The sequence below is a fragment of the Mesocricetus auratus genome, unplaced genomic scaffold (genome assembly GCF_017639785.1).
Source record: "Mesocricetus auratus isolate SY011 unplaced genomic scaffold, BCM_Maur_2.0 Super-Scaffold_6731, whole genome shotgun sequence".
Classification (NCBI taxonomy): Eukaryota; Metazoa; Chordata; class Mammalia; order Rodentia; family Cricetidae; genus Mesocricetus; species Mesocricetus auratus.
In genome coordinates, this window is record NW_024429185.1 from 12,379,639 (window position 1) to 12,404,694 (window position 25,056).

Below are 25,056 nucleotides of genomic sequence, written 5' to 3' on the forward strand. Positions count from 1 at the left end.
ATGTAAATTAGTAATCAAGCAAATGCCTCACAGACCGTGCAACAGGCCAATCTGATAGAGGCAGCTCTGCAGTTGAGGGTCCCTCTCTCCAGCTGTGTCAAGTTGATAACCAAGATTAGCCATCCAAACGTTACTATTCTACTCTTGTTAGGATTTCAGTTACACGTGGTAGTTTCTCACTGGGATGCTTAGGCTCTTCTGTATTTCTCATCTTTTTATTCATTTTAATGTGAATATTTCACCTAACTGGAGTAAATATTTTGGTGCATTGTAGCTGAATCCTATGGTAAAGGGTAAAGGTACAGCTAATAGTGTAAGCAACTTCTAAAGTGTCTGTCTTCTAAAGTGTCTATCTTTTTGGTTTTTTTGTTTTGTTTTGTTTTTTCCAGACAGGGTTTCTCTGTATTGTTTTGGAGGCTGTCCTGGAATTTGCTCTGTAGACCAGGCTGGTCTTGAACTCACAGAGATCCGCCTACCTCTGCTTCCCGAGTGCTGGGATTAAAGACGTATGCCACCAATGCCCGACTGTCATTTTTTAAAATAAATTTTTATTTAAATTAAAACAATATTATATTACATACTAATCCCAGTTCCCTCTCCCTCCGGTCCTCCCATGCCCCTCACCACCCCCATCCACTCCCCAGGGAGAGTGAGGCCTTCCATGAGGGATCATTAATGTCTGTCACATGATTTGTGACAGGGCCCAGGGCCTCCACCCCCCATCTAGGCTGAGAGAGTAACCCTCCATAGGGAATGGGCTCCCAAACCTGGGATAAATACTGTTTCCACTGCCACAGGCCTCCCAACTAGTGTCTGTCGTTTTGAATGAGAGTTCCTGTTGCCTGCCTTCTCATAGTGTTGGTGATTTGGAGATTTGGAGTGTAGCCATTCTATAATACACATGCCGAAATATACAATTTCTGTATTACAGAAATTTGCTGTTTTTACTCTGATTCCCAGTTTATTGAAGTTATTTCGTGTGCTAAGGAAGTCTCCATGTTACTGTGTGCCTTTTTGAACATATTAATCACATTTCTTGACATCTGTGTCTGAGAATTTCAGTGCCTGGATCTTTGGTTTCATTTCTGTTGCCTACTTTCTGGATTTTTTTGTTTGTTTGCTTGCTTTTTTTTTTTTTTTTTTTTTTGCTTTAATGCCTGTAATTGTTAACTGAGTACTGCGCTGGGTGGCAGTACCTGCACCAGAGTACTTTGAAATTTTTCTCCAGCAGACATACAACTTAGGATCTGGCAGGAGAATTTACAACATGGTGGGCTTTCTGTTAGTTGGTCTCTCAGATCATTTTATTCTTAGGGCATTGCTCCTGAGGTTTTGTGTGGGTTTTTGTTTTGCTTTGTTTAAGGAACCTGCTGTATTTACTGAAGGCATTCAGTGGCAGACACCAGTGTTCTCTTTGACTCTTAGATAGCCGTAGCTCTGCGTCTTACTTGCCCTGTGCTTCTTTCCTTGGGAACAATGAGTACTGAGAAGCGCCCCACCTCCTCTCAGATCCTTTGCTGTGGTGTCTTTAGCCCTTTCCCTGACAGAGCTTTCAGTCTCCACCCTGGGGGCTCTCAGTTTATGAGCCCAGAAATGGCACAAAACAAAAAGTGGTTAAGACTGTTGTGTTTACCTCTTTGTTTCATTGCTTTTCACAATAGTAACACTCCAGGCTGCCTCCTGGGATGGTCCTTGATTTAGAAAAACAGTACGTGTATTATTAGCCATTTACTTTCTTATAATCACTGAGTTTTTTCTATTGACAGTTGTAAGCTATAATATATGCATTCATAATTTCAAAAAAGAGGTGAAATGAGCATCATTCTCTTTTTTCTCTCTTTAGCACTTTGGTTTTTTATGTGGGCGTAAAATTAACTCAAGAAACTAGAAGAGACAGGAGGAAGGATCCAGCCCGTCCCACTGTCATTAAATGCTGATGATGCCATTACTTCGACTTTTAAGAAAGAGGATTAAGCCAAGTGGTGGTGGTGGCACATACCCTTAATTCCAGTATTTGAGAGGCAAAGGCAGGTGGATCTCTGTGAGTTTGAGGCTAGCCTGGTCTACAAAGTGAGTTCAGGACAGCCAGTACTGTTACACAGTCCTGTCTCCAAGAACAAAAACAAACAAAAGGAGGATTAAGTAGAAAGGAAGGACCAGGGTACAAAAATATGACGTAATTTTCCTCCAACCAAATTCACCAGTATACTTCTTTGTATGTCACTGACTAGAACTTGACAACATATCCTAACCAAAACCAGCCATTGGCAATGGGAATGACATCAGTGAGTAGTTACAACAGTCATGATTCCTTTACTGGATTAGGTATGTTACCAACCAAATGAATTAAGGCAGTATTAGCAAGGAAGAAGTTTGAAAAACATTAGGGGAAGCAGACATTTGTGTTTTTTGTATGGATTTTGTCCTCAAAGTTAGCTATATATTTTTAAGTTTGATAGTCTGCATACTATATCTCAAAAATGAATTTATTTTCTTTTAAATGCTTTTTGTTACATTTGTTTATTGTGCACACGTGTATGCACGGCTTATTGTGCATGAGGAAGTCAGGTTAACTTAGGGGAGTCAGTTCTCTCCATGTAGGTGAGTGGGAATTTAAGGTCATCAGGCTTGTTGACAAGTGCCTTTACCCACTGAACCATCTCACCAGTCTCAGTGAATGCTATTTTAATACATCTTTTGAATTGGTAAGATTGTTGTACAAGGGGAAGTAAATGTAGTTGGTTTTCTTTTAATTATTATTTTTAAACTCTTTGGGGGACCACTACCCAGCTCCTAAATAAATGCATGGAGACTTATTCTTACTTATGAATGCCCAGCCTTAGCTGGGCTTGTTTGTAGCCAGCTTTTCTAACTTAAATTTGCCTCTGAGCTTCTTACCTTTCTTCATTCTGTGTATCTTTCTTTTTATACCTTGGCTGGCTGTGTGACAGAATTTCTGGTCCCTGGTGTCATTGTCACCTCCTTTTCTTGCTCCTCCCTCCTATTCTCTCCAGCCTAGATTTCTCCTATTTACTCTCTCTGTTTGGCAGCCCCACCTATCCTTCTCCTGCCTAGCTATTGGTTGTTCAGGGCTTTGTTAGACTGATCGGGTGTTTTAGACAGGCAAAGTAACATAGCTTTACAGAGTTTAACAAATGCAGCGTAAAAGAATGCAGTAATCCTTGCATCACTTCACAGATATTCCACAGCATAAATGAGTGTAACACATCTTAAACCAATATTCCACAACAAAGTAATACCTGAAGGGCCAGCAGTGGAGTAAGAATTGTCTCGGAAGCAGCGAATGTCCCAGAGAGAGAGGGAGAGAGAGTTCTTTCAGTGTAGTCGATGTGATCCTCCCAACAGCAGCAGAAAGGGGGTATTTGGAAGAATTAGGGGCTTTGTCATCGTGAACTCAGACAGACGAAAGGAAAAGTCTTTTGTGAGGACCTGTGTCTAAAGGTTATGACAATGAATAGTAGGACAAGTGATCGGGAATAACTATTCTTTCATAATTCAGTATTTGTTTAGTTTTCCAAGACAAAGCCCCACAACACAAATAACCAACAGCACCACCAACAACAAAAATCTCTGAAAAGTAGCAGTGATGTTTTGCTGTGTGGTTATTAGCCTTCAAATTGGAAACCTGAATTTACATCCTGGCGCAGCTAATTCTGTACCCTTCAGCAAGTCAGCAACTGCATGCCCCGTGCTTTCCTATTAAAAGTAATAATCATTGAATGAGTGCTCTGAGAATAAGTGCATTAGAGATCTTTGCCCACATGATATAAATTGGGTCATAAAAGGGTATCTGGTTAATGATAGAGAACCTGTTACGAGAGGCTGTTTCTGTTTTCTCCTGTGTTCTTTCTGCTTGGATATGCCAAACTCTTTCATCCTAATGTAAGCATATTCCTTTTATGAGAGCATTCATGCAACATGCCAGTTACATTTCCAGTATTTCTGGAAACACTTTCATTGCCGAGCTTTTGTGATGAGGGTGGATTTATTGAAGAGAACCATATGGTTCTGCCATTGCCAATGAAGCACAAGGCTATTCATGAGCAGAACCTTAGAATTATTCTTACCCAGTGCAGTCTCTAGGCGAAGTAAACTACTGAGAATAAGAGTGAACCATAGGTAGCCACAGACTTAAGCAGATTAGTCATAAGCAGTTGCTTTGTGTTGCTAATGTAATTACCCTGTTTAAATATAAGCCTGTGTCTATTTTTGTTTTTGTTTTTTGAGGCAGTGTTTCTCTATGTAGCTTTGGTCTGTCCTGGCACTTGTTCTGTAGTCTAGGCTGACCTCAGACTCACAGAGATCCTCCTGCATCTGCCTCCCGAGTGCTGGGACTAAAGATGTGAGCTACCAACGCCTGACTGAGCCTGTGTATATTTTTGTCTTGTCTGAAATGTTTACCTGGCAGTGTCAAGTGATCTTTGAAGTTTTTAGATTGTGTAAAACTGAATGTGAGAGTTGAGAAGTCTTACTCTTTTTTTTTTAAGATTTTTTTTTAAGATTTATTATGTATACAGTGATATATTCCTGCAGGCCAGAAGAGGGCACCAGACTGAATTGTAGATGGTTGTGAGCGACCATGTGGTTGCTGGGAATTGAACTCAGGACCTCTGGAAGAGCAGTTGGTGGTCTTAACCTCTGAGCCATCTCTCCAGCCCAAGAAGTCTTACTCTTAATTGTTTTAATTTCCTTTGTATGGAAAACCCTTAAAATATTTCAGAAAAACAAATGTAAGATGCTTTAATTAATGGATTTTTTTGGGACGTATGATATGTGGGATTGGAATACAGATATTATCTTATTCATTTCTCAAACATAGATTGAATATTCTTTACTTGAAATGCTTAGAGCCATGTTTCTTATTTTTTAAAGAACTTTGAAGGGATAATATTTGCACATATATAAAATGAAATTTCTTGGGCAGGGAACTCATTTAAACACAGAATTAATTTATTACATATAGCCTGAAGATAATTTGTACTGTATTTGCAGTGTGCCTGTGCCTTGACTGTGACTAGCATGAATCTGGTGGAGAGTTTCCTGTTTCTGTTTCATATTGGCTCAGAAAGCTTCAGATTTAATAGCACAGTGGATTTTGAAGTTTTGGATTAGAGATCCTGTATCTGTGTAACAGTTCATGAGCTTTAAAACTCAAAACTGATTTGTGTTATTAGGCTCAGAGGTTCTGAGATTAGCATTCAAATATCTACCATTAAGTTCAACTTCATTAAAGATATTTATACTTTTATTTACATTGTATCCATTGTGCATATTTTTTTTTGATATGGGGTGTCTCTGTAGACAAGGCTGGCCTCAAAATCACAGAGATCCATCACCTCTCTCTAGCTCTCAAGTGCTGGGTCTAAAGGCGTGTGCCACCACCACCCACCCAGCTTACCTTGTAGAATATTCTTAAATCTTCCTCCATGAGAAATTTCAGAAGCAATGCTAGGTAAAGTAGATGCAGAGTGGCCATTCAAGAGATTGGGTGGCCTAAAGGATACTTGTTAGGATGTGGTCACATATGCCATCCTTAGTCCTGCAGGTAGATATGGGTGTGAAAGTCAGGATGCTTGACAGTAAGATGAAGTGGAGTTTATTAGGAGAAAATAACTTACACAGGAAACAAGTGATGGTTGCGGGCTCCCACTCCAAGTATGCAGACCCTACCACCTGGATTCTCTCTGCCACCCAAAGGGTCTTCTGAGCCCCAATTCAATCCTTTTAACTGGTCACGTCCACACCTGTGACCACGCCCAAATGGGAATGGTCAGAACAATTCCCCTTTTAGTCTAGAGAAGATGATTTAGGTTTGATACCAAGCTATATACAATAACAGCAAATATCAGGTATCTCTAGGAGGAGGAAATGTAAAAACAACTGGCATGCACTACATATCCAGTGCTAGGGTAAAGGTATGATAGAGACTATGTGATAGAGACTACTATGAAGTTGACTTAATATTTCCATCTAGGGAGAGAGGACAATAACTGTGACAGTTAAACCTTGTCCAAGACCTGAGAAGGAAGATAACAATACTAGGGTAGGCAGGAAGCGCAGGTGAGCAGCTTCCAAAGGTACAAGGAAGACAGAGACAACAGGCTACCTGGACAGTCACCCAAAGTCTCATGCAGCGCGTTGGGACAGCCAGCTTTGGCTAAGACCAACACAGAAGCAGGGAGGTTGAAAGACTGTCTTACACTGACTTGGTAGGGTTCAGCAGTCTTTAAGTATATCCCCTGCAAGCACAGTGGGACAGCATGTCCAGAGTCAGCGGTTGAGGTGGGGGCAGTTCTTTGCCCAAGAGGCCAGTAGCCAAGGAGAGAATGAACTCTAGAAGGAGTGACATCAGTGCCCAACATACACTTGGGAATAGCTTGGTGCTGTCAGGAACAATTGTGTCTCATGTCAGTGGAGTACTAATATTGCAATATTTAAATGGCATATTCTGCAGGTCTTTGAAGTGTTTGAAGATCAAATATCTATGTCTGGCTAACCTCATAGGTATATTCTTATACCTATGGGTAACTATAATCTGTAATTCTCAGAAACATAGTTGCTTGATGGCTGAAGCTTTCCAAAATAATTTAGCAAGGATAATGATTTCAAAAAGTGTAACTATGTACATACATACATATATAAAAAAATTTTCACTAACAGATATAGAGCTGCAATGTCTTGACTAGACGTAGAACTGGAAAGTGCAATATGATAAAATATCCCAAGTTGTGTCAATATACAAAATATATACGTAAAGATAGTTTTGCATTTGTGTGTAACACATCGTAAACAGAAAGAAGATCCTATACAGTCAGCATACAAGAATCTAACAATTTAAGTTATCTATAGCTAATAGTTGCTAAAATTACTTTACAAGAAGATATGTTAATCTACCTATATCCCATCCTAACCACACCCTTCCCATCCATACCCTTAAACTTACGTGAAAGAGATACCCGAGTCTGAGCGTCACCTTCCATACCCAACCCTCAACAACTTAAAACCAACCCCAAGCAGGTGATAGTTATCCCTTTTTTAGCAATGAGAGAAAAGAAAAAGCCCAAAATATCCTTAATGCCAACAGTAGGGAAAGGGGTTGTTTTCTTAGAATTACTTCCTGCTGAAATGAGATGACTATGACTCCATTGGATCCTGTAGGAAAAAAAAAAAAAAGGAACAGAAAGTCTCAAGAGGACTAGCTATAACATTTTTAGCTAGTCTCTGTGTGGCAGGAGATGCTTGACTGAAGTTCTTATCTGAATCTCTGGCCAGGGTGTAATAAGGAAGTGCACTGCTTGATCTAAATGTTCTGGAATTGTCTAGAGCAGTATAGTCCCAAACCGGTGTAGGGGTGATGTATGCTAGTTCAATGACATCAAGTTGAATCAAGTTGGTCAGTGCTCCAGGTGTGGGGGGTGAATATATCACTACAGATAAGCATAGCATCAACCTCATGAAACTGTGGTATCTAAGAAGTAGGCTCATGTTATCCAGGTCTTCAGCTCTTACTGGGTAAAACCATAGTGCAGATTTCTTTTGTATAGTGAGAAATAGTCTACTTTATTTCAACAAAAGAAGCAACGTAGCTCAAAAGGACACACAGAATTCAGTTATTAACTTAAGTATTATATAAGAATTAAGCAAAAGGAAAGCCACCTGAAGTGACAAAAATGTAGAAAGGAGAACAGGAAATAAATGTTACCAACATACTTAACATTTAAAAAATATTTTATTCTGTTGTGTGTATTAGTGTTTTGTCTGCATGTGTGTCCATGTGCATCCCTGGTGTCCGAGGTGACCAGAATAGGGAGTCAGATCCTCGGACACTAGTTATATACAGACAATTGTGAGCTGCCACAGGATGCTGGGAATCAAACCTGGGTCCTTTGGGAAGGTAACCAGTCCTCTTAACCAGCTGAGCTGTCTGTCTAGCTCACCAATACACTTGAAAATGTCAGGCATGTATATATATAATTTTAGTCATTTTCCTCTTACCCCTCACCCCCCATGAAACTCTTCTCCCCCAAATAGTCTTCCTCCACCAACTTTCACTTCTGCTTCTTGTGACTAATTTAGTTAGGGTTGCTGATCTGAACATGAGTGGGAGGTTATTGTTGCATCACAGCCAACTTATCAGTGGCTATACCACTAGAGAAAATGGCACCTTCACCCAGCAGCCACTAAGCCCTCAGGGAGTGGCACCTTGTAGGCGCCTCTTCTATGCATGATCCAGTGGTAATGCCCCAAAATATAACATAAGTGAGTTTTCTGTTTAGACTCAGACCTCACCCTAAGGTATCTTATTATGTGTATATGACTGTCCCCAAATCCTCAAGCAAACAAAAACAACAAAAAACAAAATTTGAATATGCTGCTCCCTGACATTTTGGACAAGAGTACTGCATCTGATAGGCATTATCAGATTCAAAAGTTCATCTCAGACTATCTTTGGATAGATGAGACTATAGATAATGTTTTAGGAATTCATCATTTGATTATTTCTCGAAGAGTTATTCTGTGTGATTTTAGGCTTATAATTCTTTATATTCAGTTAGCTTTCATTCAGAAATGCAAATCAAAACAACTCTGAGATACTATCTTACTCCTGTCAGAATCAAAAACACCAATGACAATTTATGCTGGAGAGGTTGTGGTGAAAGGGGAACACTCCTCCTCTGCTGGTGGGAGTGCCAACTTGTACAGCCACTTTGGAAATCAGTATGGAGATTCCTCAGAAAACTGGAAATAAACCTACCACAAGACCCAACAACTCCACTCTTAGGCATATATCCAAAAGATTCACATTCATGCAACAAGGACACCTGTTCCACTATGTTCATAGCAGCATTATTTGTAATAGCCAGAACTTGGAAGCAACCTAGATGCCCCTCAACCAAAGAGTTGATAGAGAAAATGTGGTACATTTACACAATGGAGTACTACTCAGCGGGGGGGGGGGGCAAAAACAATGGAATCCTGAAATTTGCAGGCAAATGGATGACACTATAAGAAACCATCCTGAGCGATGTAACTCTGTCACAAAAAGAGAAACATGGCGTGTACTCTCTCATTTATGGTTTTTAGACATAGATCTGGGGAGTGCCAGCATACAGTCCCACTGCCAGAAAGTCTGGGAAACAGAACCTTCATTCAGTGGCTGATGGAAGCAGAGGCAGACTCCCACAGCTAAACACTGAGCTGAACTCAAGGAATCCAGTGACAGAAAGGGAGGACTGATGAGCAGAGGGGTTAAGACTGGGCTGGTTTAACCCCCAGAAACAGCTTACCTGACAAGGGTTAGCTCTTGAATCCCAGACTCATGGCTGGGAATCCAGCATGGAACTGATCAAGACCCCCTGAATGTGGGTGTCAGTGAGGAGGCCTAGGTAATCTATTGTGCCTTGGGTAGTAGATCAGTATTCATCCCGGTTATACAAATGGACTTCCCATCCAACAATGTGAGATGTACTCTCACCCTGGACTCTTGGGGGAGGGTCTATGCCTTGCCCTGGATGAAATGACAGACTATGGACACCCCCATGGAGGGCCTCACCCTCCCTGGGGAAATGAGGGGATATTGGGGGGGTTGGTGGGAGGGTGTGGGAGGAGGGGAGGGAAAGGGAGAGGGGCCTGGGATTGACATGTGAAGCAGCCTTTCTATTTTAAATTTAAATTAAAAAAAAAAGAAAAAAAAAAAAAAGAAATAGTAAAGCTTGGCCAGGTGGTGGTGGCGCATGCCTTTAATCCCAGCACTCAGGAGGCAGAAGCTGCTGGATCTATGTGAATTGGAGGCCTTCCTACAGGGAGTTCCAGAGCAGGTGCCAAAGCTACACAGAGAAACCCTGTCTTGAAAAAAAAAAAAACACACAAAAGAAAAAAAAAAAAAGAAAGAAAGAAAAGGGAAGTAGTAAAGCTCAATACAATGTAAGACTAAATAGAAGTTGCTAGAGATTCCATTCATGAAAACTGTTTTTACACAAGGTCAGACTTCTTCATTAAGAAGAAATTTGTGGGGCTAGAGAATGGATTGGTGATTAAGAGTATCTGCTGCTTTTAAGGACCTGGGTTCTAGTCTCAACACTCATATTTGGTTCATGGTTGTCAGTAACTCCAGATCCAGGTGATCTGACATCCTCTTCTGGCCTTTGTGGACATTACATGCAGTGTGACATGCTACACAGTGCTCATACACATAAAATAAAAACACATCTTTTTTTTTTTTCCAAGTCAGGGTTTCTCTGTCTTTGGAGGCTGTCATGGAACTCACTTTGTAGACCAGGCTGGCCTCGAACTCACAGAGATCCGCCTGCCTCTGCCTCCCAAGTGCTGGGGTTAAAGGCTTGTGCTGCTGCTGCAGCCGCCGCCACCACCACTACCACCTAACTAAAAAGAAATCTTCTAAAAAAGGAATAATTTTGTGTCTGTCAGAAGACATTCAGTATTGAGAATAGGTCAAATGTGTATGCTGTCTGTACAACAAAGCTACAGTAATTTAAACTATCATTAGTTTTAAAGAAAACAGTGACATAAATGCCTTAGAAAAATGAAGTAAATAGTTCATCCAGGAATTCACAAAATACCTATAATTGAGGTATACTTCTTAGTGTGTCTTTAAGCAGGAGCTTTTTTCTCTTCCCCAGATGTCTTTCTGTTGTACTATTGAGAAAATAATTAGGAGTCCTGACCTCGTACATTTACCATGTGGTATTGTACTTGCTCCCTACCCCTGTGTCTGTGAGACAGAACGTCACAGTGTAGCCTGCTGACCTGGAGCTCTGCCTCACAGATGCTGGGTGATAAGCGTGTCTCACCATACCCAGTGGCATCTCTTAAAATGTAAGTTATTAATATTTGCCTTTATGAATTAAAGAAGAATGTTAGTTCAGTTAAATATAAATTTAAAATGTATTTTGACATTAATGAAAAATATATTTTCCCAATAAGCCTAATGAGAAGAGTGGCACTGATTTGCATTTAAAAATATCTCTAATGTTTAGCTTAGTAGAGGACAGATTCTCAAATGTATGTATTGTGACATGTTAGAAGATCCATCTCAAAAAATACATAGTTAGAAAAGAATATAATTTAGTAGCCTCTTGTATGTCATTGTGGATATTCTTTAATATTATACTAAAAGGTGACAAGTGTTAATTTCTTAAAGGCTAATTGCAGTGTTGAAACCATTGATGAATACTTTGTGCTCTGTAAAAATTAATCTATTTGTCCACCTTGCACTTTTAATGGATCTTCTACCCACATACTTAGAAATAATTTGGAAAATGTATTTATTAATGTATCACTTCGCTGTTACAGCCATAGTAACATACTACAGGCCGAGAACCTTAAGCCACATACTGCTTTCTTTCCTTTTGAGTCCTTGGTTTGTTGGTAGCTCTCTACCCCCCGCTGTCTTCGTCTTCACAGTATTGTTCTTCTCAGTGTCTGCACATCATAAGAAATGAGGCACACTTAACTAGGACTTCAAAAGTTAACCTGGACCTTATTTCCAAATACAGTTACTTTCTAAGATAAGAGCTAAAGACTTAGATACAAATTGAGGGGGGGCACATAATTCAGTCCCTAACAGTTGATTTCTGTATGTCTTCATGCATACAATCAAGAAGCTACAGATGTCAGAGAGAAAGTCTTGAACTGATGGGAAGTTCTCTGGGTCACAGGTTCAGTTTTTATTTTTGCCTAAAAGTGAATTTATTATTGGTAACACATACTACCATATTTGAAGAGGTAGGCTCACCTGATTTTGTTGAGAAAATGCCTGCCAGATTCTGAGTTCTACACAGCTATATTTGGTGTTCTTTCAGAAAGTGGGGTTTGTGAAAGTAAGTTCACATTTCAGCTTACATATTAGCTCAAGTATCTTTCCCCAGGTGGGCCTTTGTAAGGATGACAGAGGGATAGATTTTCTGTTTCCACACATGGAATATTAAGTAGAGCATATGACTGAAGCTGTGATTTAATAAAGTGAGTAATATTTGCTGTTGTGTCAGGCATTTATCTGTAGGGAAAACAGGACACAATTGTGAAAAACACTAGGGTATTTAGTACATGTTCATGTGACAGCTTTGATTTGTACTAGATGGTGGCTTCTTGTTACCCTTGAACTATATATATACAAAGGTCAGTAGGAAGAAAAAGAGGTGTTCTGTTTGACTGAGTAATGGCCCCTCCCACACCCTCTCACACTCCCCATACCTTAGTTCCGGGCACCTGTAAATAACTTAGCAGATGATGAAAGGGACTTTGTGGTTCATTCAGTGATCTTTTGAGATGAGGAGATTAGCCTGGAATAACTGGGTGGTGCCAATGTAATCACAAAGGTTTTTAAAAGAGGAAGGCAGGTGGATCAGTATCATTGGTGGGAGACTTCGAGACAAAGCTGAGAGGTTGGAATGATACAAGAGGAGGCCATGAGTAAAGGAACCAAGGAGGCCTTTAGAAGCTGAAAAAAGCAAGGAAACAGATTTTGTTCTTAAAACCTCCAAGAAGAATGCATTCCAGCTGACACCTTGATCTTGGACTTTTGGTATCTACCTAGTACTGTAAGTGAATGGGTTTTTTTTTGTTTCAGTTAGCAAATGTATATTGATTTTTTTTACAGTAGCAATAGAATTTTGATAAGTGTGTTAGTGTTAATGGTTTTTAACTTCACAGACATTTTGTAAGAGATCTTACAGGTCTTCAGAGTCTAAGGAACCCGCTTGATACAATGAATTTTGTTTCAGGATAAGCTAGCAGCCAGAAACATACTGGGTTGCTAAAGTGATTTACCATCTGGTAAAAACTGCAGCCAAGGTTTTTTGTTTGTTTGTTTGCTTCCGAGCTGTTTGTAGCCCTGGCTGTCCTGGAACTCACAGAGATCCACCTGCCTCTGCTTTCTGAGTGCTGGAATTAAAGGTGTGGATCTCTGACACAGGCAAGCTTGTTTGTTTGTTTGCTTGTTTGTTGAGACAGGGTTTCTCTGTATAGCTCTGGCTGTCCTGGAACTTGCTTTGTAGACCAGGCCCTTGTCCACGAACTCACAGAGATCTGCCTGCCTCTGCCTCTCTCCCAAGTGCTGGGATCAAAGGTGTGCACCACCACCACTTTGCACAGGCAAGGTTTTTATTAGTAAACTCTGCCTAATATTCCAGTTCTTTTGGCTATATATACAAGGATGGAAAAAAAACCTGAAAATAATGGCTTTTATTTTGGTTACAGAATTTGACTACATTTTTCTTTATTCATTTCAGTGTCTTTCAAACCCTAACAATCTGACTACAAAATTAAAAAACTGGTCTTCCATGTCTGTGATAAAAGTACATTTGTTATTATAGGAGGATAAGCTGTTATTTTGCCAAATATCACTGGTGATGAGCTGTTTGCCTTGCATCTGGCTGCAGTTTCTGCAGGTGCTTTGCCTTTCCCTACAATACTGATTGTTCACTGCTTCTGAAGTTAGCCCCTAGGACCCTGGCCAGCCTCATCTTACTGGAGCTGCGGCTGCTGTGGCCCTTTCCCTGTAGCTGTCCATGCTGCCTCTGCAGTATTTGCTTTCGTCATCCTTGTCTGTGCTGTTCATTGCGAGTCCTACTCCCGTGTGCAAGCGTTTTTAAGTTTCAGTAACATTATCCTAATTGTTCCTTTTGCTTTAGAAGTAGTTTACTTTCTTCACATAATTTCCTTAGGGCTCATACATTTTAATTGACTTTTTTTGTGACAGGGTCTCTTGTTGCTCAGGCTAGCCTTGAAGTCACTACATAGCTGAGGCTGACCTTGAACTCCCAATTCTCCTCAAACTTCATGGTAAAGAAGATAAAAGTTTATCATGGGCAACCATATATGCTGATTATTTATCCTTCCCTTATAATTTATTGGTATGCATGTAGGAGGAGTTCTTTAATGCAGTGTTGTTGAACAACCAACTATTTAGTATATTTGCTGTTCATATTTTATGGTTTGTTTTTTTGGTTTTTACAAGACAGGGTTTCTCTGTATTGTTTTGGAGGCTGTTGGTCCAGCCTATTTTATGGTTTTTAGGACCCCTTTTTTCTTTTTTGGGGGGTGGGAATCATTATGAATTAATAGGGAAGTGTTTGGTTTAACTAGTTAGCCATAGAAATGGATAGACTATTCAGTTGGATAGGAGGCAGTATGTTACTTATGCTGTCATAACTGCAGTGCACAAGAACCCAGCAAAATGGTAGTGGTATTGGAGAGGAAAAGTGACAATATTGACACTGTGGTGGACAGCAGAGCATAGCTATATTAAGAAGTTTTCTGACACTGTCAGGGATTATCACTTCTGCTTCTCAGTTTCCTTCTCTGAAAAATGAGGAGAAAAGTATCTAGGCTGCCTACTCAATTCAGACTTGTTTCGTCTAGTTTTCGGAAGGAAAAACAAAGACTATGTTAGAAGAAATCGTGGAAGTGTTTTATTATACCTTAAAGTCCTCTGTGGCAATTTTGGCATGGTTATCCAAAATTTAAACATCCCAGCCATCAAATAGATTATGTCATGACATTCCTTTGGTTTATCCTGGACTCAAAAAGTATTTTATGATTCACTTAAAGATTTAATAATGATTTGGATTACTGGTGTGGGAAAACACAAAATGAGACTGCAGTATCTTACAGTGTCAGAAACAAGAGAATACTTTAAAAAACCTACTGGGAGCCGGGCGTTGGTGGCGCACACCTTTAATCCCAGCACCTGGAAGGTAGAGGCAGGTGGATCTCTGTGAATTCGAGGCCAGCCTGGTCTACAGAGTGAGTGCCAGGACAGGGACAGGCTCCAAAGCAATACAGAGAAATGCTGTCTCCAAAAACAAACAAACAAACAAACAAACAAAAAAAACCCCACAACAACAACATAAAAACCTTACTGGGATCATGTCAGAGGATCCTGAAAGAACCCCCACTAGGCCGAGCTAGAATCAGAGGAGCCACAAGGGAAGGAATGTGGACTATTGCTCTAAGTATGAAGTGAGCCCACATCTATGCTATAAATGATATGAATAAACGGGGTGGGGAGGTGGGGAGAGAATCTAGTTTGTGGAAGAATCCTGAAACTTCATGTAGCTCTTGCAACTCCAGGAACAAAGCTTAATCCTTACATCTTTCTTCCTTGAAAGCCACTTCCACAGAATAGAGTTAGGGGCAGGTAGAAAAAGAGATATTTGACTGTGGAAACTTGGCAAATGTTGTACATTAATATCACAAATGTGTTGAGATTGAGATCATATCCCTGGAGATGTCATCCTTGTATTCATTCTTCTATCCAAAGATCTTCTCCAGAAAAAGATACTAGCTGAAGAAAAGGGGGCATTTTACAGGAAAGGTCATGGAAACAAGTCACTTCTGAAAAAGTCAAAAACGAAAGATGACAGCCAAGTGAAGTGTGGTATCCTGAACTGGAATCTAGAATACAAAGATGACAGATGCAGGAAGCATTCTGAAGTCCAAGTGAAGTTTGGAGTTTACCAACGTTAATTTTTAATTTTGACAAGTGTGCCATGGAAATATAAAATATGAACAGTTGGGAAAATGAGTAAGAAGTAGTCAGGATCTTTCTATTCTGAGATTAAACTTTACCTTTAAAGATAGATTAGAAAAAGCTGGGGATATATCTTAGTGGTAGAGTGCTGGCCTTGCATCACGTCCCAAGATACATACATGCATGCACACACATACAGGGAGAGAGAGAGGGGAGATTTAACAGACTGCTTACAGACTCAGTTTCAATGTAGCCAGAGCTATGGTGAAACTCTGTGTCAGAATTTCCCTACCCACCCCATGGTTAGAAAGAGTTGATTTTCAATATAAAATCTAAGTGAGCTTGTAGAGAATATGAGGAATTAAGAAAAATATAGGGCTGATGCTAGGTCCAAAGGGAATCCCAGTTCCCCAAATGATACAAGATGTGCGCAAGGGGGCACAGTAAAGAAACTGTACCGACAGAGCAGAGAGAGAGGGAGAGAGAGGAAAGGGAGAGAGAGAGAGAGAGAGAGAGAGAGAGAGAGAGAGAGAGAGAGAGAGAGAGAGAGAGAACTTCCAGAGACATCTGGAAAAGTGCAGAGCAGAGAGAGAGAGAGAAGCGGAGTGAATGTGGCCAGGGCTAGGGAACAGGGAAGTGGCCGAGTGGGAGAGACAGGGGGATAGCCGGATAGCAGGATAGAGAGGCTGCAGACGTGCAGTTGGCAACGAGGGACGTAGATGGCAACTCCTTCTGTGACAACTCCTACGCCCCCACCCCAAGGTAACAGCTTACGCAGAAAGCCACTGAAGAGAACCCTTAAAAGTTGTGATAAGGATGCTGAAGCTTGACTCTCCACAGCCGATGGCTTCTTGTGGGGTGCAGGCGCAAAAGGACTGATTTCTTTAAGGGGTGGCCTCTGGGAGCTTGACCGTGTTCCAGTGGGTATAAGGACAACACAAATTGGACTTTGTTTCTTTTTTTTGTTGGGGAGGGTCACAATGAGTGGGGGGCAGACTTGGGAGGACTGGAAGGTGGGTGTGACAGGGCTGCATAATGAGATTCCTGAGTAAGCAATAAAAGTATTATGTAATTTACAAAAGAGAGAACAGAGTGAGGGGGGAAAGAATGAGTAAGAGGACATCAGAATAAGAGCAGAGAATAGTGATAGCAGGGTATTAAGGGTGTGGGAGGACCAGGAGAGAGAGGGGTGTGAGAGAGAGAGAGAGAGTGTGTGTGTGTGCTTGTGTGTGTGCGAGCGAGCGCATGCGTGCACACGCGTGCTTTGAAATGTTTAACAAGTACTTGTGCTACTGAGGGAGTCTGGAGGCTGGCATGGGTTTTGATATGCAGTTACAGGTATATGTCAAAGGAGAGCCATTTGTCACTTCTGCCAGAGGTAAGGGTAAGGAAAATGACTCCTTTTGGTAGATTGATATTGGTTTCCCAAGTTCCTGAGGAATTCTGGTGGTTATCTAACTACCAGAAATTCTATAGTCTAGTTTGAGCTCATTTCGGATATACAAACTGCCTTTTGGAGTTTGGGGAATTGGAGTCTATTTCCTTTGGACCTGACAGTTGAAAATGCAAAGCACCTAACTTGATTATCATCTTTGGATTTTGACTGCTTTTTAGATTTAACTTGTTTCCGTGACCATGCAGACATAATTTTGTTTGTGTATATGTGTTTACGTAATTATATTGGTATATATACTCAGGCTTATAGACTTAATTTTAATTATGTATTTCCCAGCCCACAGATAATTATTAGGCTTCTATATGGACCAGATACCAAGATAAGTAAGTGCTTAGGATAATGGAGGAGTGAGAATGCGGTGGGTCTTTGTTTCGAGATTGTTGCTGTCTAGGGAAAGATGATGTACTATCTAGGGATGATGATTTCGAGAACATGTAAGTGGTAGAACCAATGACATGTCTGTCCTTTAAATTAAAATGGAGAAATAATTTAGGAGGTGAAAGGAGGAAGCAGTAGATGTGGGATGGGAGCTGGAGTACAGTGTGGATTTGGAGGCAGAGCATCAGCTGGTGCTGAACCTCATAGCACACACACAGTGCCAGGGAGGAACAGGATCTGGAGAGCAGAGCATGAGCATTTAGAAAGGAATAGCCTGAGACTGAAGAAGTAGCAAAGGAAGATGTAAATCATGAAACTGAGCTTGGGAGTCATGTCCCCTTGAAAATGATGGAGCTCACCGAGGGTACTGAAGCTGGACAGTGATAACAGGGGTCTGCTGACTTGTGGGTGAGAAGCACAGGACCTCGTGTACTGTGTTAAAAGTGATGATAGAATACACGCTGTTTGCAGTTGCTGCCTCTTGGGAAAGGGAAAAATCACTTTCCCCCATGGGGTGTCAATGGTATGTCAGCCCCACGCCACAAAATCTCATTTTTAAGGACTTTTTATTTTATTTGTTTTGTTTGAGAGACAGCGAGAGAGACAGAGAAACAGAGACAAAGGATTAGCCTTAGGTTTGTGGTGGGGTAGGGAAGATCTGTGAAGAGTTTGGGGGTGGAGAAAATATGATCAAAACATATTGTATGAAAAAAAAAGATTATAAAAAAGAAGATTGTTCCTAGAATATAAAAGTTGAAATCCTAGAATTTGGAGTTGGTTGCTTTTATAAATGATAATGAAGTTGGGTGTTTCTACCTCAGTTAAAAAATCTCTGGCACAGTAATCCAAGAGTAGCCAGCCATTAGTACAGTGTCTTTGTTGGTTTAAGAACAAAAGAAATTGCTTTGTAGTAGAAAGTTGTGGTGTTGCTCAGAAACCAAATAAAGGAATTCTGAGTTAGAATCTTTTTATTTGGCAACAGCATGCTGACCTTGAGAGATGACAAGCTGCTTTTAACTGTATTGTTTTAGTTGGTGGCTACTTGGTGGTACTAGTCCACTGAGATGGTCAGCACCATGCCACATTGGGCAACATAAACTCAACTACCATACATTGAAAATCTTTGGTAAAGGCTGGTTTAGAAACAGTGATGGCTGTTCTTGGTTGTCAACTGGACGGTATCTGGAGGGCACACGAATGATCCGGATCTTGAGAATGGTTGACACATGCCTTTAATCCAGACTTTGCTTGAGGCTGAAGGTACATCTTTAATCTGGCCACACCTTGTGCTGGAAGAACAATGGAGGAAGGAAGGGGTGTGTTTGTTTTTTGCCCGATTGCCCTCACTTTGTCAGCACATCCATTCCTTCACTGGTATTGGAGTCTACTTTGGGTTTCCAGCATCAGAAGACCCGCTGAGATACCGAGTCTCACAGGACTAGATTCTTGGACTTTTTATTCACAGGTAGCCATTGTTGAACTGTAGTCCTTAAGTCATTCCAATATGGGAATGCATATATTCTCAAAGTTATATATATATGAATATATATATTCATCCTATAAATTCTGTGACTCTAAAGAGCCCTGACTAATACAGAAACTTTTTAAGCACTTATTGTTACTTTTCGTTTTATGTATGTTTTGTAGGAGCATGTGAGTACGGATGCTCATGGCTGCAGAGGTCTGGAGTCCCTACAGCATTTAGCATTGTTAAGTCTCTTTTCTTGCTTTTCACCATGACTTCTCTCTTTGATTGGCTTTTGTGATAGGTGGCTGTCCTAGTTAGAATGGCTATTGCTGTGATGGAACACCATGTCCAAAGCAACTTGGAGGAAATGGTTTGTTTCTCAATTTTACGTAACAGTTCGTCTTAAGCAGTGAGAGTAGGAATTCACCCAGGACAGGACCTGGAGGTAGGAGCTGATGCAGAGCCCCTGGAGGAGTGCTGATTACTGGCTTGTTCCCCATGGCCTGCTCAGCTGCTTTCTTATAGAACCCAGGACCACCAGCTCTTGTATGGCCCCACTCACAATAGATTGAGCCCTCCCACATCAACCACTAATTAAGAAAATGTCCTATAGCCTGCCTATACTCCACCCTTATGAAGGTATTTTTTCATGTGACAAGCTGACATAAAATTAGCCAGCACAGTGGCCAAGCCTATTTCTTTGAGACTTCCAGGCCCTGGACTTTGCCCTGAAACAACTCTAGTAGTTTTATTTAATGTCTGCCTGCTAGAGAGAAGTCCAGATGCTTTCAAATGGTCTACTCAGAATTATTTTTAGAAATAAACTATTCCAAAGTTCATCTGGTACTTATTGTAAGCAAGGTCATGTTCTTCAAGCATTTGATAGCCTTCATTCTGTTGCCAGTTCCCTTGTAAACATTTTCTGCACTGGTATCCCCAGGCTGTTTATTTAGAGCAACCTACTTACTGTTAGTAGAAATAGAGGATAGAGGGCTGCCCAAATGTGTGCATTCATGTAACAGGAAGGCAATACATTTAGAGAAAATTAAAACGTGTTAAATGTATGCAGTGCTGTGATTTGAAATGTTTTAAATGTACAAGGATAAACAACTTGATATTAATCTGTTGGTTCCTGTCTAGGTAAAATGAGCCTGAAGTACCGATGAAATCCTAAAAATCCTGAATTGGTGTCACTGGAAAGAAGTGAGCTTGCTTTTTATTATACTACAGGACGTGGCTACTTGTTTCTAAAACCCCATCTGCATATGTTGCCTTAGCACTGCAAAAGGTTTTAAAAAGGTCCAGAAAAGTGAAATACTGTGTTATAATATATTTGCTCTACCCCTAGGTTAAGAGCAAAGGAGTGAATACAACAAATTCCCAGAGAGTGAATCAGTTCGTCTTTGTTTTTCTGTTGTGTATTTGTTTTCTGATTCTTGATTTTTATCTTCTGCTTTCTACAGAAAGTTTTTTAAAACTGGAAATAGATGGTAGGTCTTTGGCTTTCCATTTCAATTGAGTACATTTAAGGGTGTAAATTTCGCTGTAGATATTATTGAATCTTCATGCTGTTATCTTTAGTTATCATAATCATTGTCATTTTACCTTTTACAATGGTATTTACGAGTGGACATGACCAGGTTGAGCTGGGCCATGTGGGACAGGGAGGGGAAGGGAGAGAGGAACTAAGTACAGCAGCCAGGAGGCCAAAGGGACAAAAGGGGAAGGGGTGGGTAACCAAAATGTCTGGATTATCTAGGAAAAGCCTCTGGAGGAAGGGTAGAGGAGTGCCAGCCATACCTTGGAACAGTTAGGGACTGAGGATGCTGGGAGGACCTGTTGGCCAGGTCTGCTTTGCTATGTTAAATAGGCACCTCAACTGTTTGTCCTGGGTTTGAAATTTAACAAAAAGATAGTAGTTTTCTTAGATCATTAGTGTTTATGTGACCAGGAGGCTGGACCACCACAATATCACAATATAAACAATCTAATTTAGCCAGGCTTCCATATGAGGTTGATGTTTGACTAGAAAGAGGCTTGCAAGCCCTGTGTGTTACTTCCAGGCCTGTGGGTTTTGTTCTTCAGAGTTTCCCCCTTGAGCCTTAACTTCATGCTGTGCTTAAGAATTCTGGACTTGCCGGGCATTGGTAGCACATGCCTTTAATCCCAGCACTCGGGAGGCCCAGGCAGGTGGATCTCTGTGAGTTCGAGGCTAGGCTGGACTGATAGCCTCCAAAACAATACAGAGAAACCCTGTCTCGTAAAACCAAAAAAAAAAAAAAAAAAAAAAAAAAAAAGAATGCTGGACTTTTCACTGGGCATGGAGGCAGAGGCAGGTGGATCTCTGTGAGTTTCCAGTCCAACCTGGTCTACAGAGTGAGTTCCAGGACAGCCTCCAAAGCTACACAGAGAAACCCTGTCTTGAAATACCAAAAACAAAACAAGAAAATAATTCTGGACTTTTTTCTTTTGCTCCCCTTCCTTCTACCACACCCTGATTGTAATCCGTTTTAATTTCCTGGTCCCAGCCCTCCTGCCTTCCTGTCCTTGTCTAAAGACCAACTGCACAGTGTGTTTGCCCAGGTGAGGGTCTAAAACTCAACAGTGTGTTTGCCTAGGTGAGTGAGGGTCTAAAACTCACTCACAGTGTGTTTGCCTAGGTGAGGGCCTAAAACTCACTCACAGTGTGTTCGCCTAGGTGAGGGCCTAAAACTCAGTGTGTTTGCCTAGGTGAGGGTCTAAAACTCACAGTGTGTTTGCTTAGGTGAGGGCCTAAAACTCACTCACAGTGTGTTTGCCTAGTTGAGGGCCTAAAACTCAGTGTGTTTGCCTAGGTGAGTGAGGGTCTAAAACTCACTCACAGTGTGTTTGCCTAGGTGAGGGCCTAAAACTCACAGTGTGTTTGCTTAGGTGAGGGCCTAAAACTCACTCACAGTGTGTTTGCCTAGGTGAGGGCCTAAAATTCACAGTGTGTTTGCCTAGGTGAGGGACTAAAACTTTATGAGGTATGAACATCACAAAACTACTTTGTGATTTCAGTTTATTGTGGGGTGTACTTTTTTGGGAGGGGGAGGTTTACTTCTTAGACCTTAGTGTTTCTTTGTTTAGTGGTGTTTTAACTTCAAAACGTCTGTGTAGCTTTAATGGATTGCCTTTCTGAAAGCTTTGCTCCGTCTTTCTCCATGCTCGGCACTCTCTTAGGGAAGAGGGCTAACTGTAAAGTAAGATCTAGTGCCTTGTGCTTCCAAGTATGTCTGAGGAGAGAGGATCTTCTGTGAACCCTGTGATGCAGAACAGTTTGCTTTGGAAATAGAACAAACTTCACTTTCATTATTATAAAAGTAACATATTCCTTTAAAAATTCTAATGAAGAGCTGGAGATGCGACCCAGTGTTCATCATGCAGAAGGTCTTGGGTCTAATCTCGGAATCTTCCCCTCAATTAAACTGATGTCTAACTGATGAGTACTGAATGCAAGCCACTTTCCGCTTCTGTCTCATTGCTCAGTGATAACAGCTGTTAAACTTTGTCGCATTCTAAAACTACCTCTATGCAAATGCTAGCACATATATCATATGCACATAATTTTTTCTTGAAAAGTAAGTCAATATGGCTACAAAGTTTACTTGGCATTGTCAACATTTCACAGGAATGATATTCCTCCTCAGTACTGTCCTCTTCATTCTTTGTGACCAAGTTTGGAGAGAGTGCACAAATGCTAGGGAAGTTAGTAGGACGGTTTCTCATGTTGTGTTAAGGCGTGTAAGGAAGTAGTCTCATGCAGGTGAAATGATTTATGAGTGCTATGCAGTGTATATTATACCAAAGAACAGCAAGTGACCAAATTCACATTGAGCTAGTTTAGTAAAATTGACTTTGTCAAAACTTTCCTTGCTTAAAATGTCACTCTAGTTCTAGTTTGGATTCTTTTCCTGGAGTCTTGACTTCCAGATTCCTTGTGGACTTTTGTAAGAAGCTGTCTATTTGAGTTTCAAGTTTTTGAAATATAGAAACCTATCTAAGTTAACAAATTTGGGAGAGAAAAGACTCCAGAATAACTAAAAACAGGCCAGGTTAAATGAATAGACTTTCTCTTTTTCTTCTTACCTGCAGTTTTCAGATATGCTGAGTTGGAGAGGATCTTAGAGGTTGACTCATTTTCTAACACAGAGGCAGTGGGAGTAGCTAACTTTGATAGATATTTTCCTACTAAAAGTCTTTCTAAGTACATAATCTCTGTAAGTTGGGAAACAGTAGCAAAATAGAAAGTCTCATACATAGTTAATCTTTTTGTATAATTTGCACATGTAAGAGTTGTTAGTATAGTGGTAAGTTTTCACCTTTTCCCCAAGCTGGAGTGTCTCCCGGCTGGGGTTTGAAGGAAGGGAACAGGAGGCTGTGAAGGGGATTAGTAAATGAGATAAAACACCATTCACTCAATTCAGTGACTCAGCATTTAAATTCTCCATAAAAGGATCAAAGGAAAATTAAACATAGTCTTAAGGCCAAGACTGTGGAGAGACTTGTTGGTATGTTTTAGTTTTCATTGTTATGACTCATGAATTTATGCATAAATTATTACATTTATGAAACATACCCTTTTTTGTGTTTTCTCTTTTCCCACATTAGCCATGAAAAGGGTCATTGTTTGCATTTAGAATTACTTTTTTATGTCTTATATTTTCTCCAAATAAAAATAAGTGTTTCTGCTTTCTTACTATTGAAACTACGTTGTGAGCACTTTAAATTTCTCAAGCCAGTTTCGGCTGTTATACTTGGCGCTTAGTCATCGTCGTACACAGCAGGACCTGATTAAGAAGGCTGCACTGCCTCTAAGCCGAGCTAGATTGTAGCCACTAGCAACCAGGCTGCAATAATTTCCCTTTGATGACATCATCCACTGTGGAAGAACCCAGTTGCTTCAGCCAGTCGAACTATACAGTTCCAACCTCATCAAATATGGCATCTCCCTTGCCTGCTATAGCAGGGGAGGAAAAAATGCTGCCGTCTTTTTAATCTAGCAAGCTTCTCTTCTTTTTTTTTCCTTCTTTTAAAAAATTCTGATCATGGATGCTTCTTCCGATCCCTATTTGCCTTATGACGGGGGAGGAGACAGTATTCCCTTGAGGGAATTACATAAAAGAGGTAAGAGCATCCCCTTGCTCTGAATCCTCTGTTGGTTGTTGTGCATGCGGCTGGGCGGTTCTGGGGACAGACAGGCTGTCTGTTGTCCTCTTGCTGCAGTGTGCTGCTTAGTTGTCCTGCCTTGGTGGTGTGGGAGAATGCGACCTTCCCAGCAGGGCTGGCCCTCCCCAGTTGTTTGCTCGGTGCAGATTAGCACGGCTTCAGATCACATAGGGCTGCGACTCCATCTTCTGTGTGAAAATGCTTTCTGTTTAACTCAGCAATAAGCTGCCTTTATAGCCAGCTAAAGTCCCGGTGGTTGGTTGGCACCTGCAAAGTAGTATGTTTGTATCTCTGGAAACTTAGAATTTCTTTACACAGTGAAATCAAGTGCCGGTATGCCATTCTTTTTTAGCTGCTGCCAATTACTGTGTAGACTTTGCACCACGGAGTAATAGTAAAAGCTCTTAGCTGCATTTTATAACGTTTAAAAATGGCAGGAAGGATTTTTTTATTTAACTTGTTTTTGTCATTTAATGTATCTAATTGACATACTGTATTGTCTCCCATGGGAATCTTGTACAGCTTGATAGAATAAAACAATTCAGGGTTCTTTTTATGTATCCAGAGTATAAGTCAGTAGTTTGGGAGCAGATAAGTACCCAGTGTAATGGTGTTAATCTTTTGGCAGTTTCTGCCTTGGTCTCCTTAAAGCTAATTAGGTGTTAGTTAATTAAACTGGTCTTTTGCTCATTTTCTTAAATTATTTTTTAAAAGACTAGTTGGCCTTTGTTGTTCTAGAAATAAACTTCAAGAAATACTCTTTAGCCAGATGACTTCATGTATGAGCCATATTAGTTTGAATTATTTGCTTGACGTTATAAACTTTATGGTGTAATCCTAACTTTATTATGTTTACAAGGTAAATAAGGAAAATTTAAAGTACATATTGTATCCTGAGAATAGTTTTAAGTTCCATAGAATTTAGGAATTATAATGCATTCAACAGATACTTGCTTGTCATACTGTGCCTGCAAAATGTTAGACTCTGAACAGGTGCAACAATTTTCTGTAGAATTCTGTGCTCAGTAAAAGGTTGTTTTTTTATATTTTGAG

General features: G+C 40.5%; 1 protein-coding gene across 7 annotated transcripts in view; it reads left to right on the forward strand.

The window, feature by feature from the left end:
• Positions 1 to 25,056, forward strand: part of Clcn3 (chloride voltage-gated channel 3) — a 94,712-nt gene that overhangs the window by 25,716 nt on the left and 43,940 nt on the right. The window contains exon 2 of one of the 7 annotated variants that reach the window (XM_013117183.3): positions 19,957 to 20,019. The exons of 4 other annotated variants lie outside the window; for them this stretch is intronic. Coding sequence is in view for 2 of the 3 variants with exons in the window: in XM_013117182.3 (XP_012972636.1) it covers positions 23,883 to 23,961 (79 nt within the window). In the remaining variant the exon portion in view is untranslated. Of the gene's footprint in view, positions 1 to 19,956; positions 20,020 to 23,639; positions 23,962 to 25,056 lie in introns of those variants that run through there. 2 more of the 7 variants (XM_013117182.3, XM_005075165.4) reach the window with 2 other exon arrangements.